The sequence below is a fragment of the Temnothorax americanus genome, unplaced genomic scaffold, assembly GCF_048541705.1.
Source record: "Temnothorax americanus isolate GAGA-0224 unplaced genomic scaffold, ASM4854170v1 Scaffold52, whole genome shotgun sequence".
NCBI lineage: Eukaryota > Metazoa > Arthropoda > Insecta > Hymenoptera > Formicidae > Temnothorax > Temnothorax americanus.
Window position 1 is genome coordinate 864511 of NW_027509678.1, and position 17681 is coordinate 882191.

General features: G+C 42.0%; 2 protein-coding genes across 18 annotated transcripts in view; one reads left to right on the top strand and one right to left on the bottom strand.

The window, feature by feature from the left end:
* Positions 1–14243, top strand: part of LOC143904477 (uncharacterized) — a 43569-nt gene extending 29326 nt beyond the window's left edge. The window contains exons 2-5 of the mRNA XM_077419204.1: positions 5942–6150; positions 6588–7170; positions 8050–9168; positions 10991–14243. Coding sequence (XP_077275330.1) covers positions 7014–7170; positions 8050–8552 — 660 coding nt within the window. The 5' untranslated portion in view covers positions 5942–6150; positions 6588–7013 and the 3' untranslated portion in view covers positions 8553–9168; positions 10991–14243. The remainder of the gene's footprint in view (positions 1–5941; positions 6151–6587; positions 7171–8049; positions 9169–10990) is intronic.
* The window catches only part of Foxp (forkhead box transcription factor P), a 311646-nt gene that overhangs the window by 167081 nt on the left and 126884 nt on the right, over positions 1–17681 (bottom strand). The window lies entirely within an intron of this gene.

Consider the following 17681-nt stretch of genomic DNA (forward strand, 5'->3'; position numbering starts at 1 on the left):
GATGCACGAATAGGAAAATGTTATGATAAAGAGATTTTAATTCAAGCAATTCCATGCAAGATCGCATTCTTTCAATAATCTGTATACCCTCGCAGAATTGGAATTTTAATATTTCATCGCTGCTTCTTGATTTCATATAGCTGCATTAAAATTAGCTTTATTAAAGCCGCCTATAAATAAAACTTCGATCACAGACCGCGCTGCTTCAATTTGCATTTAAGTACACACACATATTCGATTAAGTTTTAAATATAAGGATTTAATTTTCGATTTTTCGGATTTTTATCTCTCTGACAACGTGTGTCCTTAAAATCATTCCTCAAGCAACGTCCAATAGCCATGACGCTTACGAATTGCTAGGCGAAATGACCGTCTCGCGGAATATTCAAGATACGAGAAAAATCGACAGGGGGGGCGAATTCGCATAGCGCAAGCCAGACAAGCGTTGCCGAGTGACTCGAGGTGCGAATGCCGCCAAGGCGGACGGAAGCTCCGTCGGCTAAGACCTTTGGGCGCGGTCCTTCGGCGTTATTATTTGGAGATCAGACCGGGGCGAATATCTAATTGTAGTAACGACCGCGATACGTACCCGTGCCATCTGGCGTGCCGTTTGCCCCGGCACGGATTTGAAACTGGCTCGCGACGGGCGCCGCGACGCCGCCGCGGGGCGGACAAAAGTTACGCGACCGCGCGCCGCCGTCCTCGGAGCCGGGGGTCGGGGGCGAAATCTGTGAGGTGTACAATCGCTTTCGTCGCTCCTAAACTGTACCAATTACAAACACTGGCGGCTTCTCCATCCCCGATGTTAACTAAACACTAAATACTAACGACACACATCCACCGCCGCCACCGCCGCGCTGCCGCCACGCCGCGGCCTCCCAGACGCAGAGGCATTACCGGAACAAATGTATACGCGCCGTCCACCGTTGCATCCACCAATGAGCCGTTGATTACTCGTTACCGAGCCCCGCCGCGCCCCGCAACCGACTAGATTTTATCAACATTAAAATATTGCTATTTTTCACTTACATGTACTCTTTCGCGCGTTTTCAAATTTTGAAAATAATACGCTTCTATATAATTTGTTGTTATTTCAAGACACTCGATAACGTTCTAAGATATTATATTGTAAGAATTTATTCGTGATGTCGACGTGTAATGAAAAGTAAACTTGATATTATTGTGGAGAGAAAAAAAACGTGCAGATTTTCCATGATTTTCCCCATGTTGGTTTGTTATCGATTTTAATTTACCATTCATTATGCGCGCTGTACCGCGCCGCAAATCGATAGATTGGAAATGCGATTACCTGGCAATCAAAGGAATGGCACGCGTCACGGGTCTGGCTCCGAAGTGAAGCTTAATCGATTATAACTGAGTAATGTTTGTTTGATACGTAACAGAAACGACTGCAGCCGCGCGGCTTCACGGAAGAGCCACGGCGCCGTGTTAGCGTCGAGCGCGCCGCGCCGCGCCGGTGAATTGTGAATTGCAAGATTCCGTGTTTATTGCATTTAGCAGATGGCATTGGTCGCCCGCATGCAACTGAGCTATACCAAACGCTTATATGTATATACGAACAATGGCGAACCGTCCGCCGTGTTATGTATGTAAGCACGTACATTCATTGTCAAAAACGTATATTCTCGTGAATGTAAATCCATCCGCGAATTACATCCGCGCGATTGCGCGCATAAATAAATTCATGTCTCGCGAAAAACGAATTCTGTAACTTGCGTAAGAATAAACCCTATACGCGTTTCTTCTCTCTTTGCGCGAATGAATTATATATCTTCGTCCCAATTACGGCACCGATGCGTCATCGAATCGACTTTGTTATATGAGATATATAAGAATACACAATTGTCGCGTCGGCATCGTTCATTATAGCTGCGGTCCACTTGACGCTACAAATGCTTTGAAGCATTCCTCTTCTCTTTTCTTTCAATGAAGAAAGAAGGAGAAGAAGAACGCTCCGAAGCATTTGTAGCGTCAAGTGGACCGCAGTCTATATTACATAATTGCATTGTGAATCGCGGAACACACACGTGTATCGATGCTCGGCCGTTCTTGAGGAAGAGTGTACGGAGGCAAGCCGAAATAACTGTGCACACACGATATGCTTGAGCCCGTTTCTAGCCCTCGAGCTCGTCCGCCACACCCTCCCATTTCTAGTATTAAATCTGACCCGATGCAGACCCCGAACGTTATGTTTTATAGTCCGCGAATCCGCGCCCCGCGACGCCAGCAAGCGCGTCCACGGTATATACGTTGTGTCCGTGGAAGATGAAACGCGGCTATTCGATGGCGTGCAAAATTTACCGTGTAATTCGGCTGAACGCGACGGATGTATCGGGGATATTGTGCGAGGCATCGCGCAACGTATACGCTCATTTACATACCGCGCATTCTACATCGCGTCGATAGCTTACGATGGAACCGCGCGAGGAATATCGCGCTAAGAACGTGTCTGAAATCACTCGATCTCGTATACACCGTGCGCGCGTAAAGTAAATGATATTCGATAAATAAAATAATCTAGACAATAACGTCGTGCGTGTTACCCCACGTCGACTATATATAAGAAGCGCACAGCCTCGCGGGAAACTTGCCGCTGCAACTTCATTACGGAGTTTTTTCCAGTTCAACTAGCGTTTGTATTCCATGTTGGTTAATGTCTAAAGTAAAATACGTATATATAAAACTGTTACATAATTATATAAAACTATTACGTAATTATTGATTAAATATCGCAGCGTCCTAATCTTTTATAACTGAAAAAATGGAAAAATTATATAAAAATAACAATTGGAAAGAATTTAGATAAAAACGTTTGTTTTGACTGGACATTGATCGAAAGTTTTGATTTCTTGATTTTTCAAGTTTATGTAATCTGTTTCTTTAGTTTTTCAATATTGAGAAACAAAAAACGGGGAAACAAATAACAAATAGCGGAAACAGAAGACTGAAGTTAATTATCTCGTAAAATATTTCTTATGCTACTAATCAGGAATTCAAAGATTGCGCAAACTGTTTTACCCTCTTCTTCTAAAGCGTCAGCTAATGTGCGTTGCAAATTTGCGTTCGTGTTATTGCGTTTCAATCAACTGCATCGGTTAATTGCAATTCTATGTTAGAAAATGTATAAAAGCTATGTATCTTACACAGTATAACACAAACAATTAATAATTAGATCTATTATCTGCACGGAAGTACATAATGATCGCACAAAACAAACGCTTTTATCTAAATTCTTTCAAATTGCTATTTTTACATAATTTTCCCATACTGTGCATTAATGCGTATAAAACACACTTGAAGGAGAAAAATCAGAAATTCTAAAATAGCAACGTTTCCGAAATAAGCAATTTTCGCTCGTCCACTAATAAAACATGTACAACAACCATCTATTTATCATGCAAGCAATTTAATGCGGCGAAAGAATTTATCACGAACAACGGAATATATCCTTAAAGAGAGATGATCGCTTCCAATAGCGCGCCGAGACTCGAAACATCGCAAGGGCGGCAAAAGAATGGCCGCGTGGAGGGGGAGGGGGGTGCGTAAGGAGGGTCGAGAAAAATGCCACACATTCCTAGGGACAAATTTACGAGGTGAAACCGCAGCCACTCCATCCCTCTCCCGCCCCTCTTGCTCACCACTTCAACACATCCTCCGCCACGCGCGGCCCGGTTTACTGTTTTACTTATTCGCCAACGGCAACTGGTCAGCAAAGATACTTTGTATATAAATTTTGGTTACTGCGGAGGGAGAGGGAGGGAGGATGGGCCACCGCCGGCTTTTCTCGGCCGATGCCGTTCAACCACCCCTGCCCGACTCGCCAGTTTCGTTGTACTGCGGTTTCTCGGTTACTCAGAGGGGGACTCCCCGTAGACAGTGGACAACACGGGGTGGAGTTGTCTTCTGACACGTCCCGCGCACCTTCCGGGGGCTGGCAAGCAAGACGTGGAATGAGTTATTGAAGAAGCAGGAGCCGGCTAGACTTAAAGGGATGGCACGGAACGCTTTCATTCGACGTCGCAGACCGACACGTTCAAACAAGTCGCATGAATACGAATATTAGACAGCCGTTCAAAATAATCGTATAGATGAAATATGGAGGAAAGATCTTTCCTTAATCTTATTTAACGAGACAAACGCGTTAAGAACATACGAGTAACAACGTTATTTGTTCAGGCTCGAGAAGACTAGGCTTCTACAAGCAGATTACAGAAAATGATATTTGGCTTTGAGAAGTAAATAGCGCAAAAACTACAAAGCAAATACTTAGCATAGTGAAAGTAAAAGAATTATTCGAATTCGACCTAGCTACAAGACACATTATTTTCTGAGTCATGTTTTTTTGCTATCGCATTTATCTTCCCATAAAGGTATGGTAATGGCCTTAGGATGACAAACAAAAAAATATATAAGTGGTCTTTAACAATTATTACTACGTTTAATAAGAATAATGTAGATTTTACGGGAAAACTTATTTAATGCTTAAAACAATAATATCTTCATATCAAATATAGTTAAGTACGGCCATCAATAAATATAATTACATAAATCTAAACAGATTTGTCAAAAACTAATTGTTAATAATTTAATTTCATTCTTTAAATATTCTTACTTTTTTCACAACGCAAACATTATCATGAATCGTTCAATAAGCACGTAATCGTGTCGTACATATATACGCACTTTCACCGTTTGCCTGGTTGAATGACAAATCGATCAGGCTCGCTCTCTTCAGAGTTCTCGAGTCATCTCCCTCTATTTACGTACGACGCAACAACGCGTCTTACGATACGCGCGTACACAATTGCGACGAAATCGTGAGTATACCGTGGATGATAATAATTGCCGAAACTTGGTTCGAACCGCGAAGCGTATCCCTTTTGTGAAGGGTTGCGAGAGCGAGAACCAAAAACTGCTAGAACGGACTGGAGGGATTGGTCCGAGGGGGTTGGGGAGGGTTCGCACGCTTAAGCATCGTGTCAGACGCGTTCGACTCTTCTTCCGGCCAACCCCTCCCCCTCTTCCACCTTGAACCTCCTTCCTTCCCCTCTGACCAAATCCCAGCCAGTCTCGCCTCCTCGTTCGACGCGGCGCGGAAGGAGAGAGACGTTCGCCTCGGCTCGGCAAACTTGCGCGAAACTTCGATGCCGGAACTCGTCCATGGAACGGAGCCGTCGGGACGGGTGAAGGTTTATAGTCTTCGCTGAGTAGGAGCTCGCAGGCACGCTGATCCGTATCGCCTAAACGAGGTTTGGCAACGGGCGCTTAGCCCGCGCGGGCCCGCCCGGAGAAAAGAGTTTCATTAAAAGCGGGTAATGAGGCAGTCAGGACCGGGGCTAGGCACTACTCGCGAGATTCGCGTTGTACGCGAAGGGTGAGGGGGGAAGGGGAGGGGGTGGCAGGGGCCCTGCTATTATTTTGAAGAAGAGTTCGATTAGCGTGGCCGACGACCTCTCTCCCTGGAAAGGGGTTGAAGGATCGTCGGCAGTTTCTCTTTACACAAGTTCCGCGATGCTACTACATGAAGAAAATTTATATATATCGGGGCTTCTCTCTCTCTCTCTCTGCTTTCCTTCATTATAATACTCCAGATTTAATCTGTCACAAAGTAATTATCTTTTTCTTTTCTAACGGAAAAAATAGTTTAATACGCATGTTGAAGCAACTACGCGTGTAGTTGTTTAATTCGTTTTATCTTAAAATCTCGCAATATTTGATTTTTGCGCCTTCAAATATTATGAATGATTGTATTATTACATCCAACTTATAGCCGTGTGAATATTGTAAGTTTTTCAATGCGGCTTCATGTTTTTCGATCTCGTATCGTTGCGAGTGGACGTGTCTGTCAAAATATGTACAATATTTCACAATGGTGGAAAAAAACATATATCTCACGTGTTGTTGTTATTGTTTGTATCAGCGCTTGAATGCAGCCGAGCGGTCGAGGTCGAGGGCAATCGAGGAATGAACCGTGGTGATCGTCGAGTAGCTATCAACGGATTTGCGGTATCCTAATCGGCAAGGGTAGCTAATCGAGGCGTTCCATCGAGAAACCGTCGGGACACGGGGATTACTCGCTTATGCGTGTTAAGCTCTCAACGAGCTGTTACACCGTAGAGCTCCATTAGGGTAAGCGCTCGCGATGTCACATCAGAGTTGTGCACTTCCTGACAAATTGACCCCCCTCTCTCCCACCCTCCTTCCCACCTTCCCTCCCTCTCTCTCTCTCTCTCTCTCTCTCTCTCTCTCTCTCTCTCTCTCTCTCTCTCTCTCTCTCTCTCATTGCTGCGACCGGTACCGGTATTCGCCTAGCGAGTCGACGACACCGCGGGCGATAAGCGCGTCGAATCTGGAATTCGCAATATTCCAACGCAACGCCTACGCACAACGAGTTTATTTGCATGTTTCCCCAATGTGGCGCAGCGCTTAGAGGCATTTATCGGAAAATAGCGCGTCAGTCACGCAGGTGACGCCTTAGCGAATTAATCAAGCGAAATATTGTATACCTCCTAATGAATATCATTAACGTCACAGTAATATTAATCATTCAATAATTTTTCTTTCAGGGTTTTTTGCGACACGCGTGTAATATTTTGTTAAATACAATATAGATAGGCTTATATAAAGGCCAAAACTCTTCTCGGACGTTATGTAATCTAGATGATGCAATTTCTCTTCAACATTTTTCGGCGCTAAGAAAATCCCACTCTGTATCCGAACAATAGATATATATGAGGCAATTTCGTTGTGTGCAAATTGTTTTGCTGAAAATATCATGTGACATTTATAACACTACCGACACATTAGTTCCCGTTACATTGTATTTCGCGTCTCTTCCTCAAGATAAAACGTAGTACTCCTCAATTCTATGCCGAGGCGCCACAAGCTTCAAAGCTAAAAGAAGAGCTCTCTGCCTTCTACATGTCCATGCGTTGGGTCTCAAGCCATCATTCTTCTCTTTTGTGCCGAGGTAATCACATCATATCGTTAAGATGGGAAAACATAAAAGATCGGATTCAGACGACAAGGAGAATAGAAAACATAAAAGATCGAATTCAGACGACAAGGAGAATAGATTAGCTAGGAAAATGAGACGATTAATGAAAAAATTCAGGAAATATGAGAATCGAGGACGGCGAAGCCGCTCAAGTAAGTAAAGAAGAAACAATTAGTCCCCTCGAAAAAGGAAAAAGAAGGGGGGAGGAAACATACAGGTCCGTAGCTTCGTAATGAGTAATTTTATACGGACTGGAAACATTACATACATTATGATTAATCGCGTCACAGGCTCTAACCTGTTAACAATAAATGTATATTTCCTTACTTTTATTACTAACGTCACAGGCTCTAAGAGACTGACTTGAAATTCCTAGCTATGGAGATTATTGTTTCTGTATATGTGTGTGTTAGTAACGTTAATGGCTCTAACCTTTATTAACGATAAACGTTTCAGTCATGTTTGACTTCTTATGCATATTAGCGTCATAGGCTCTAACCTATCGACGATGTATCATTATATTTACATAAGAAATATGTACAAAAAATATATAATTATTGAAAACAAGCCACGTCATAGTCCTTAACATAATGACGGAGATTAGGCAATTTTTGCTTAATCATGGACCTTAAGGTGTCATAGGCTCTAACCTATTGACGAGTCACGGGCTCTAACCCGTTGACAAACCTTGTTTTAGGACAAAAGGTTTTTTAAAGGTCGCTGTGTACAAATAAAACAATTTTCGTTACGAGAATTTCGCCGTCTTGACGAAGGATAACAATTAAATTTTTTTTTGCAATTTATGCAAAAATTGTACGTACACTAGTCATGTCATGGGCACTAACCTATTGACGAGTCTCAGGCCCTAACCTGATGACGGACTTTATCTTATGTTGAAAAGTATAACAAGCCTTGTTGTGTACACATTGAACAAACGAATTTTTCGTTCAGAGAGAGATCAAAGATTTAATTTTGAATAAAAAAAATTCCGGTATATACATATACTAATTTATATTGATCATGGTTACTAGGTAGCAGTGGTTCGGAGGAGAAGAGAGGCAGTCGAAAGAGACAGAAAATGTCTAATGATCTAAATATAGAAGAGCTTTCACAGAGCCCTTCCCTTTCTCCGCTTGTTTTCCCAAAATCGGTGGACTTAGATCTTCAATTGCCCCCGAATGAAACGCTTTCTCGGGAACCGATGGAAGTTACTTCCGGCAGATCTTCACCAAATCCTTTCCAGAATCCTTCTGGTAATAATATCACAACGCAAGCAGACATCTCTGCTAATAATCAACCGATAATCAAGCCAAGTGAGGCTTCATCCTCGTCAGGCATGCAAAATATTGATTCTACGGATCAAGATGGCATTATTATTGAAGACTTAGACGTGGAAATTTTGGAAGCAATTGGCAAGAGAGTTGCAGAAGATAGGATACTGGCTCCGGCCATCTTTAAGAGCATCGCTGTCCGGCTCGAGAATATTTTAAAGAAAGGCCTTCCGAAGGAAGAACGGGAGAATCCGTTCACCTAAAAATTGTCTTGATAGATCCACCGAAACTTAATGAAGAAATTAAAGTTTCATTACAGGAAACATCAAAAAAGCGAGATGAACGTATTGTTGAAAAGCAGAAGAAGATTACTGCTTGTCTAGCTATAATGGGCAGTTCTATCGTAGATATTATTAACAATAACAGACCAGAAAAAAATCCTAAGTTATCGTCCACTCAAATCGCCTTAGTTAAGAAGCTTAGTGAAGCGGCACGATTGATGGCGGACTTACAGAGAGATGAAACTTTAACTCGCAGAAGCCTAATTCTCGCTACTATAGGTAACTCCCAGAAAGAAATTTTAGAATCACAAAAAGCGGATGAGTGGCTTTTTGGTGAAAAATTAGGGGAGCGCCTTAAAGCGGCAAAATCAATTGAGCGATCAGGAAAGGATCTGAAGGTTAAATCAAAGAACTCTGGAAAGTCAAAAAACTTCAAGGCCCCGCCTCGACGTCAGCCTTTCAGGTCCAGGATGTCAGGCGGATACCGAAACAAAACGAATTACAGTCAGAACCAACCCTACAAGAAGAATTGGAAATATCAGAACAGGGGAGATTACAACACCCAAACACAGCAAAAGAAAACCTAAAATCAAAAGATGTAAGTAAACCGGCTGGTAGGATAAAATTTTTTCTGGAAAAATGGAAAAAATTAACTTTCGATTCCAGAATTTTAGAGTGGATAAAAGGATATAAATTTTTTTTTGTATACCAGTAATTAAAAAATCAGCTCCTAAGGAACCTTCATGGTCACAGGAAGATAGATCTCTTATTGGTGATCACATAAGAAAATTAGTCTCTAAAGGAGTTATTAGCGAATGCCTAACAGAAAAGGATCAGTTTGTATCTAGTATTTTTCTGGTGCCTAAACCAGACGGATCGAGTAGATTAATTCTTAACCTGAAAAAATTAAATGATTTTGTCGAAACAGATCACTTTAAGTTGGAAGATTACAAGATAGCTTGCAAGTTAGTAAGTCATAATTGTTTTATGGGTAAACTAGATCTCAAGGATGCTTACTATATGATTCCCATTATTAAAGAGCACAAGAAATATTTAAGATTTTTATTTAATAACAATCTTTATGAGTTTAACTGTTTGTCTTTTGGTCTTAATACAGCTCCGTACGTTTTCACAAAAATTATGAAACCCGTGATAGGATTTTTAAGGAACTTAGGGCTTTTATCAGTTATCTATCTCGACGAATTGTTACTTTTAGGAAACTCGTATTCGTCTTACTTAGAGAATATTAACACGTCTGTGAAATTATTAGAAAGTCTAGGTTTTGTTTTAAATGAAGATAAATGCTGTAAAATTCCTTCACAAATTTGTAACTTTCTTGGATTTATTTTAAATACTCAAAAAATGACATTAGAGTTGCCATTAGGGAAAAGAAATAAGGTTCGCGAACAGATTATTAAATTTAAAAAGTTAAAAAAATGTAGAATTAGAGAATTTGCACAGATGATAGGAGTCTTAATATCGTGTTGCCCAGCTATTCAATACGGTTAGGCACATGTCAAGAGGTTTGAAAGGAAAAAATATTTAGCTCTTTTAAAATCAAATGGTAATTATGAAGCTATTATGTTATTAAATCAAGGTTTGCAGCAAGACTTTTCTTGGTGGGAAGTAAACATTGCTCACAAAATTTCGAATATTGCTAATCGAGAATTTAAGTTAGTTATATTCTCGGATGCTTCTCTCTCTCTCTCCCTTACAGGTTGGGGAATTTCATGTGGAAATAGTAGAACGCACGGATATTGGAGTGAGACAGAAAGACAGCAGCACATTAATTATTTAGAACTTTTATCAGCCTTTTTTGGGCTAAAGTGTTTTGCCAAAGATCTGAAGGGTTGTAATATTTTATTAAGAATCGATAACACTACTGCAATTTCTTATATTAATCGTATGGGAGGTGTAAGGTTCAGAACTCTCAGTAATCTTGCCAGAAATATCTGGGAATGGTGTGAAAAACGAGAAATTTTCATATTTGCTTCTTATATTGCATCAAAAGAAAATGTTGAAGCAGATCTAGAGTCTCGAAGGTTAGATAAAGAAACTGAGTTCAAATTATCGGATATAGCCTTTCAGAAAATTGTCAAGAAATTTGGTTGTCCCGACATAGATTTGTTTGCCTCAAGAATCAATGCGAAATGCAAAGATTATGTTTCCTGGACAAGAGACCCAGGTTCAATAGCTGTTGACGCCTTCACGTTAAGTTGGAATACATTTTTCTTTTATGCTTTTCCACCATTTATATTGGTGACTAGAGTTCTACAGAAGATAAAAGCAGAGAAAGCAGAAGGCATAGTTGTAGTGCCACAGTGGCCAGCACAACCATGGTTCCCTTTATTCCTCTCTTTACTGGAAGCGGAAGTCTTAATTTTCAAACCTAATAGTAATACCTTACTTTCTCCCGATAGGGAACCACACCCTCTTTGGAAATCTCTTACCCTGGTGGCCGGGAAGTTATCAGGAAGGCGTTCCTGCTAAAAGACATTCCAGAAAAGTCCGTAATAATTTCTATATCTTCTTTGAGTGAGTCTTCCTTAAAACAATATGATTGCTCACTTAAAAAATGGTGGAAATTTTGTGAAAACGAGAAGCTATCCCCTTATAAAGTGAAAGTAAAGGACATTATTAAGTTTTTAACCGAAGAATACGAAAAAGGAGCTTCTTATGGATCCCTTAATTGTGCGAGATCTGCTATTTCGCTTATTTTAGGACCAGAAATAGGCCAAAATGAAATTATTAGAAGATTTTTTAAAGGGTTAGCAAGGTTAAGACCGCCTAGACCCAAATACGAATCCACGTGGGATCCAAAATTAGTATTAGATCACTTTAAAGACTGGCGTAATGACGAATTAACCTTAGATATGTTAAGTAAAAAACTAGTTACGCTACTAGCGCTCGTTACTGGCCAAAGAATGCAAACTTTAGCCTTAATTAACATAAAAAATATAGTTTTAAAAGAGAATTTAATAGAGATTAAGATTCCAGACAGTATTAAGACCTTTAAGCCAGGAAAAATTCAGCCTATATTAAATTTACCCTTTTACAAAGACAACTTAAACATTTGTCCTGCAACTACACTTCAGTCTTACCTTGAAAGAACCAAAGAGCTTAGAGGTAACACAATATTTTTATTTATATAATATCGTTAAAAAGCCTTTTAAAAGAGTTTCGACCTAGACTCTCAGTAGATGGGTAAAAGACATTTTAGGTGATAGTGGAATAGATATGTTTAAACTTAAATAATTTTTTTTTAGTAATAAAACTTTGTAGCAATAAATAGTTATACAATCTATAGAAGCTGATTGTTTATGGATTATAATTACACGGTGCTGTAGCCTTCTTTAAACATCTACGTTTTATCTTGAGGAAGAGGCGCGAAATACAATTTAATGATTAAACGAACTTACCTGTAAGTGAAGTTCTATCATAATTGTATGAAGCGCCTCTTCCGAAAGATAGGTCCCACCCTATACCCTTGTTCGATAACCTCGAACCCCTTACAAATTATAAGGCTACAGCGATATCTTTAAAGAATGATGGCTTAAGATCCAACGCATGGACATGTAGAAGGCAGAGAGCTCTTCTTTTAGCTTTGAAGCTTGTGGCGCCTCGGCATAGAATTGAGGAGTACTACGTTTTATCTTTCGGAAGAGGCGCTTCATACAATTATGATAGAACTTCACTTACAGGTAAGTTCGTTTAATCATTAAATTATACAACATTTCCACGCTGCATTATGTGTATAATATTATCTTTAAATTAAAATTCCAAATTTCGTCATTGAATTCAGCTACCGCGAAACTTCGAAAGGCAACAAAGTGGCCTGTCGTATCATTAATATTAGTTACCGCGATTACACTATTTTCTATTATTGAGTATTTCCTAACTCATTATTGAATAATTTCTAATTAGCTTCACGTCAGACACGCGCCGACGTCAATGTGTGAAAGCGCCCCGCGCCGTAACCGGAGGCGATATCATAGTACCTTACCCGTGCATCAGAAATGCAGCGAACGTTACGCCACCGATATCGCGGGTGTAAGAGATACACAAAAACACACAAACGCGCGAATATATAGATTTGGGTGCGCCGTTTGCCGATGATTCACAGACCGTTGCGCCGTTATTACGCGCTGTATTACATGCCGAGGCGTAGCGCGCCCGTATCGGCCACTGCGGACTGCAGAAACATGCAAAGATTATATTGTATTGTAGTTGCGGTTGAAATGATGATTTGCGTTACGAATACTCCACCACTCCTCTCGCTGTACGATATACAGGATCAAACTCTTTATTTTGTGACATGTAACATTAATTAAAACGTCATATTTGCCAAACTCCACTGCAAACTTCCATTTTATTGCGTTATAAGTTCAAAAGTTTACCCCGGAGTTTATCGCGTTATTTTTCAATAAAAATATATTTTTTTTTATTTATCGTATCGGGAATATTTTTATTTTGCATATATGCGATTGTGTGCGGGATAAAGTTCGCAAATATCATTCCCGCATGACGTATCACACCCGGTCCCGCGGGTTATCTCGCGTGCAGGTATCAACGATAGCTTTGTAAAGCCGACAAATTCTCGAGACTGTCAAAGTCTCGGGAAGATTTCGCAGTTTCGCACCGTCACGGATTAATTGCAGCGTAGCGCAGTGGCATGCGTGCACGCATTATCACGAGCGGCGGTCAGGTCAGGAAGAGCAATGGAAACGCCGGAAGAATATCAAGGGTATCTCCTGTTGTGCGAGATTGCATACGTGCATCACACTCGCGCGCGTGCTACGCCCTCGCTACGTTTTAGAATTATACCGGAAGCAAGATGCGCCCCGGTGCTGCGGCATGGCACAACGGCGCGGCCGGCGCTTCGAATTAGTCCCTCCCTTCCTCGAGTGGGCCGCGGGTGGCCGGGAGAGGGTGAGTTAGGGGCTGAGTATATAAGTGCGGAGCCGGCCCCTACGTCGGTATACATCGTCGGAAGGAGGCCTACCGTTGATGACAAAATAGCGTGATTACGGGCCATCAAATAAACACTAGACTTACCGTTATTCCGCGCCGCTAGCTCCTTCGAGCTGCACCCCCTCCCTCCCGCCTTGCCCTGCTCGGAGCGAAACCCTCAGGCCGCGATGCCAACAACCCCGCGCTACCCATCGTGGCCAGCGCCGGCAACGAACCGAATGCTGACCTCCTCGGCCGCATCGGGCCGGCTTTAAAAGTGCTATACCGGCGCGGCGCGGCGGCGATCGGCGGATACCGCCCGCGCGCCGTCGAAGACGGGAAGCTACAAATTGTCTTTTATTCCCTTGTTGTCATTAAGGTATATACTACGCGACTCTGTAGTAGGCGAGCTTAAAAAAGTTTTAGATCCCGTCGCGTGAGAGGTCTCGTCGAGGCTGATGCGTGCGTCGACGTTGCGCGGCGTAACGGGGTTAATAACGAATTTATATATTGCTCTCCCTTCCGCACCCCCCTCCTCGTTCTAGCGCAACCTTAAAGTTGGGAGACTGTCAAATTACAAGTTGCCCGCAAGATAATGTCACTTTTCGATGCAATGCAGGCACTAGTCTTTAGCTATTGATTCAGCGTAAAAATGTACTTAACATTACATTAGAATAAAATATATTATCATATACATATACATATATATTCACACAAAAAATAACATATAACTGTATAATAGTGTATACAAGGTATTTTTAAGAGTAATAAATCAATTTTCCCATTGAATGTTCCATACGCCGATGCAAAAATTTAATTGACAAAGAGTACCGCCTCAATAAAATCTATCAAAACGGGTAACGAAACTTCTCGCAAGTTTTCCGATTAATTAGTCGGTAATGATATAAAAACAATAATTTTTTACAAATCTTCCCGTTTTCTCTCGATACATCAACGGCCGAGGCTCGTCTCGCAATCGACCCCCGTTGGCTATTTAATTTTTTCCTTTAATTGGCTAATCACGAAATTATCAGCCCCATAAAGCTCGAGAGAGGCGCCAACCCTTTGCGGCCCCTATCGTCGGCGGCGTCGACTCCCGCGGGGGTGGTGCGCCGCGCTCTTAATTGCAAATTGGTGAAATAATTGAAACAACTCTCGTAAAAATAGTTGAAAAGTCGTAATTCGGTCGTAAAAGCTGAAAACCGCAACGCGCCACCATTACCCTCCACCCCCTCCCAGCCGTTTCTCTTTTACTTCGCGGTTGCTTCGAGAAAGGGGTGAGTAGCGAGCATCAGGGGGCGTTGGAACAGTTCTGTCGGATTTTGATGGGCTTCGCGCGGGTAGCTCGATTTTCTTGGCGGATAAGCCTTATGGTCTCGGGGATGAAACGGGGTATCTGGATGGAACGCTGCGGAAAACGGCGCGATTACAGGGGCGACTATTAACGTGGCGAGCGCGCAATTTGCGAGTCGCGGGTCATCGTTCGTTTACGATGAATTGTATCTAAGAAAAAAACTATACGTCGAAGATCGTAAATTGTTATTCCGATGTACCGTACCATGTGCGACATTAGAAAATCTATTTATTTAAATCTGCCTCACGCGTGCGTTTAAGTGGCTCGAAGTTACGAGCGCAGACACTAACGATCTGCACACGCGGAGAGAGGAAAAAAAGGGAGGGGCGGAGGGGAGGGGGAGGAAGGAGAGATAGCGAAACTGTGCCAAATTGGGGTTAGGGGGGAACTTCACAACCTGTCCATGCAAAATTTATCGCTTCATTTACATGTTACTGTTCGGCTCATGCCGCGCGCTAATACCTACCACGATCGGATGAATTATTCATAAAATGAATGCCGCTTCTTCACTCTGTGTGTTTCGACTTATTGTTAGACTTTTTCTCGTATGTTGCAAACGACGGGATGCCCGCATAAAATTGGCTCGATTCTTTCGTGTCAGTAGTAAAACTAGCATGAATATCAAGATCCCCGCGGAAAAATAGCCGCCGCCGCGTTGCCTCCCACATTGGCGTACGTCCAGCTACTCGAGTTACAATAATCAAGCACGGGCAAACGAGAGTCCGATTTTTAACTATCTGATTAATATCCTCAATTTACGCGCAAGAAATAGAATATGCGTGATGGATTTCATAAATTAATCATGCAATCCTTAACGAAAAATATCTGTACACAATATCGAATAATTTATACAATCAGCGTGACGCAGAAAGCGCAACATAAAAATATCGCGAGATCAATAAAGCATTTTAGGTCCTCCCGGAGATCTCGGCGATCTCCACCGAGAAAGGATAATTTGCATATCGCCGGCTTTCTCAATCTGCTGATACGAAATCAACTCAGTTTTCAAAACATTCCACGTATATGTGCCGGTTGCGGAGGAGGCGGAGCGTAGATTAAGTCTCGGTTATATTTCTTCCGGCGGAAGTAAAATATTTGAGCGCGCGCCGCCGCGCCGCGAGAAGTGCAGGGTGATCGGGTGTTTTTCTTCGGGGGAAAAAAGGGGTGGGGAGAGAAGATTTGAAAACACGGAAGGAATTTCCACTGCGCTGGCGATATTAGCAGCGGTGTTGTACCGACCGCTGTTATATTTGATCGGGCCCCGCTCGTATGTAAGAACACCCCCGAGCTCTCCTCCGATTCCCAGCATCCATCCACCTCCACCTCCTCCTCCTCCTCCCCCTACCTGACCACCCTTTGCTCTCATCCACTCCCTCGGTCTGCGCAGCAAAATGTTGGTTAAATAATATCCGCGCTTCCAACCGTAATTATCTCGCTCTCAGATTTTCTGCCTCGCGGGGACGGCGGAAGAGCGGGTGGTTGGTTGGGCGAGTTTCGCGGTAAGAGATGCGAGAAAGAGAGAGACAGAGAGAGAAGGGGTGGGGGGGGGAGGATAGATAGAACTTCGAGATTGAAGGAAAGACTGGGGTATGGGGGGATTAGAGATAGTGTACTGATATTCGCGCTACAGATATTCGGAAATAGCGCGGGGATTTTATTAAATGTGGCGGAGTTACTGAATAATACTTTCGTTGTACTTTTTGACGTTTATTTATCATATTGTTTCGCGCTCCGCCGTCGCGAGTACCGGGCGAGGAAAAATATTTCGAAATTGTGAATAAACACCTTTTCAAATAAATGAAACTTCTATGATTAACGGAGTATTTGTGGGGGAGGGGAGGGATACGATGGAAATATATTAAAATATATCTATATTTATATATATTCGTCAATTTCTCATTATTTTCATTCTTGGAAAGTCGGCGTTTTAAAAATTCTTCAACTTTCCTTGTCGCAATTTTACATACCCCGTCATCGCACAGGCAATCATTAAATCTACCACGCAATTATGAAACGCGAACGCGAGCCGAAATATAACGCTACATAAATAACGTTAGGAATAGCCCGGCAATTGCGCGTTATTATAATGAAAGGCGCGAAAGGTGCAGTGTAAAAGAGCCGGACGGTATCGTGCGTCGCCAGAAATATACAGGAGAAGGCCTATAGAGCCGGCACCATCGTGCACTTCCACGCGATCGATTTTAGCTAATTGCAAACCGGTGCTATATGACGCGCGTATATAAAAGGGAGACAGAAGATCGTTGGAAAGGTGGCGGTGGCGGTGGGTAGGTGGAGGGTCCGCGAATGGAACGGGAAATATGCAAAGTGTTTACGATCGTGCAACATGCTGCCGACCCGAGTTCACTCCCCCTCCGCCGCCGCCCCCTTCTTCCGCGCTTTTATCCATCCCTCTAAGAGGGATGCGGAGCCTGCAAGGAAATGCGTCACGTTCTTCGCTTCCGTTATTGATGTACGAAAGTTTAAATTCCGATTCACACCTCCAATAATCACATTCAATTTTCAGATAATCATTTTATCCTCCGTAAAGTGTGTGAATTTTGGAATAAATCGAAATAAATCAAAATATAACATGAAGAAGTGTCAATTTATAGATTCATATCTTGAATTATTTATGTTTGCCCGCATTTCACGAAGGAATATGTCATAAAATAAATAGCAGTGCTTCGATATTGATAATTATAGTGATATAATTGGATTAAAATTGAATCAATATATATCTGTCCTATTTTAAGGAATTATTTCTGAGGCATTTTCAGATCAAGAAATTATACGTTATTTCATATTTT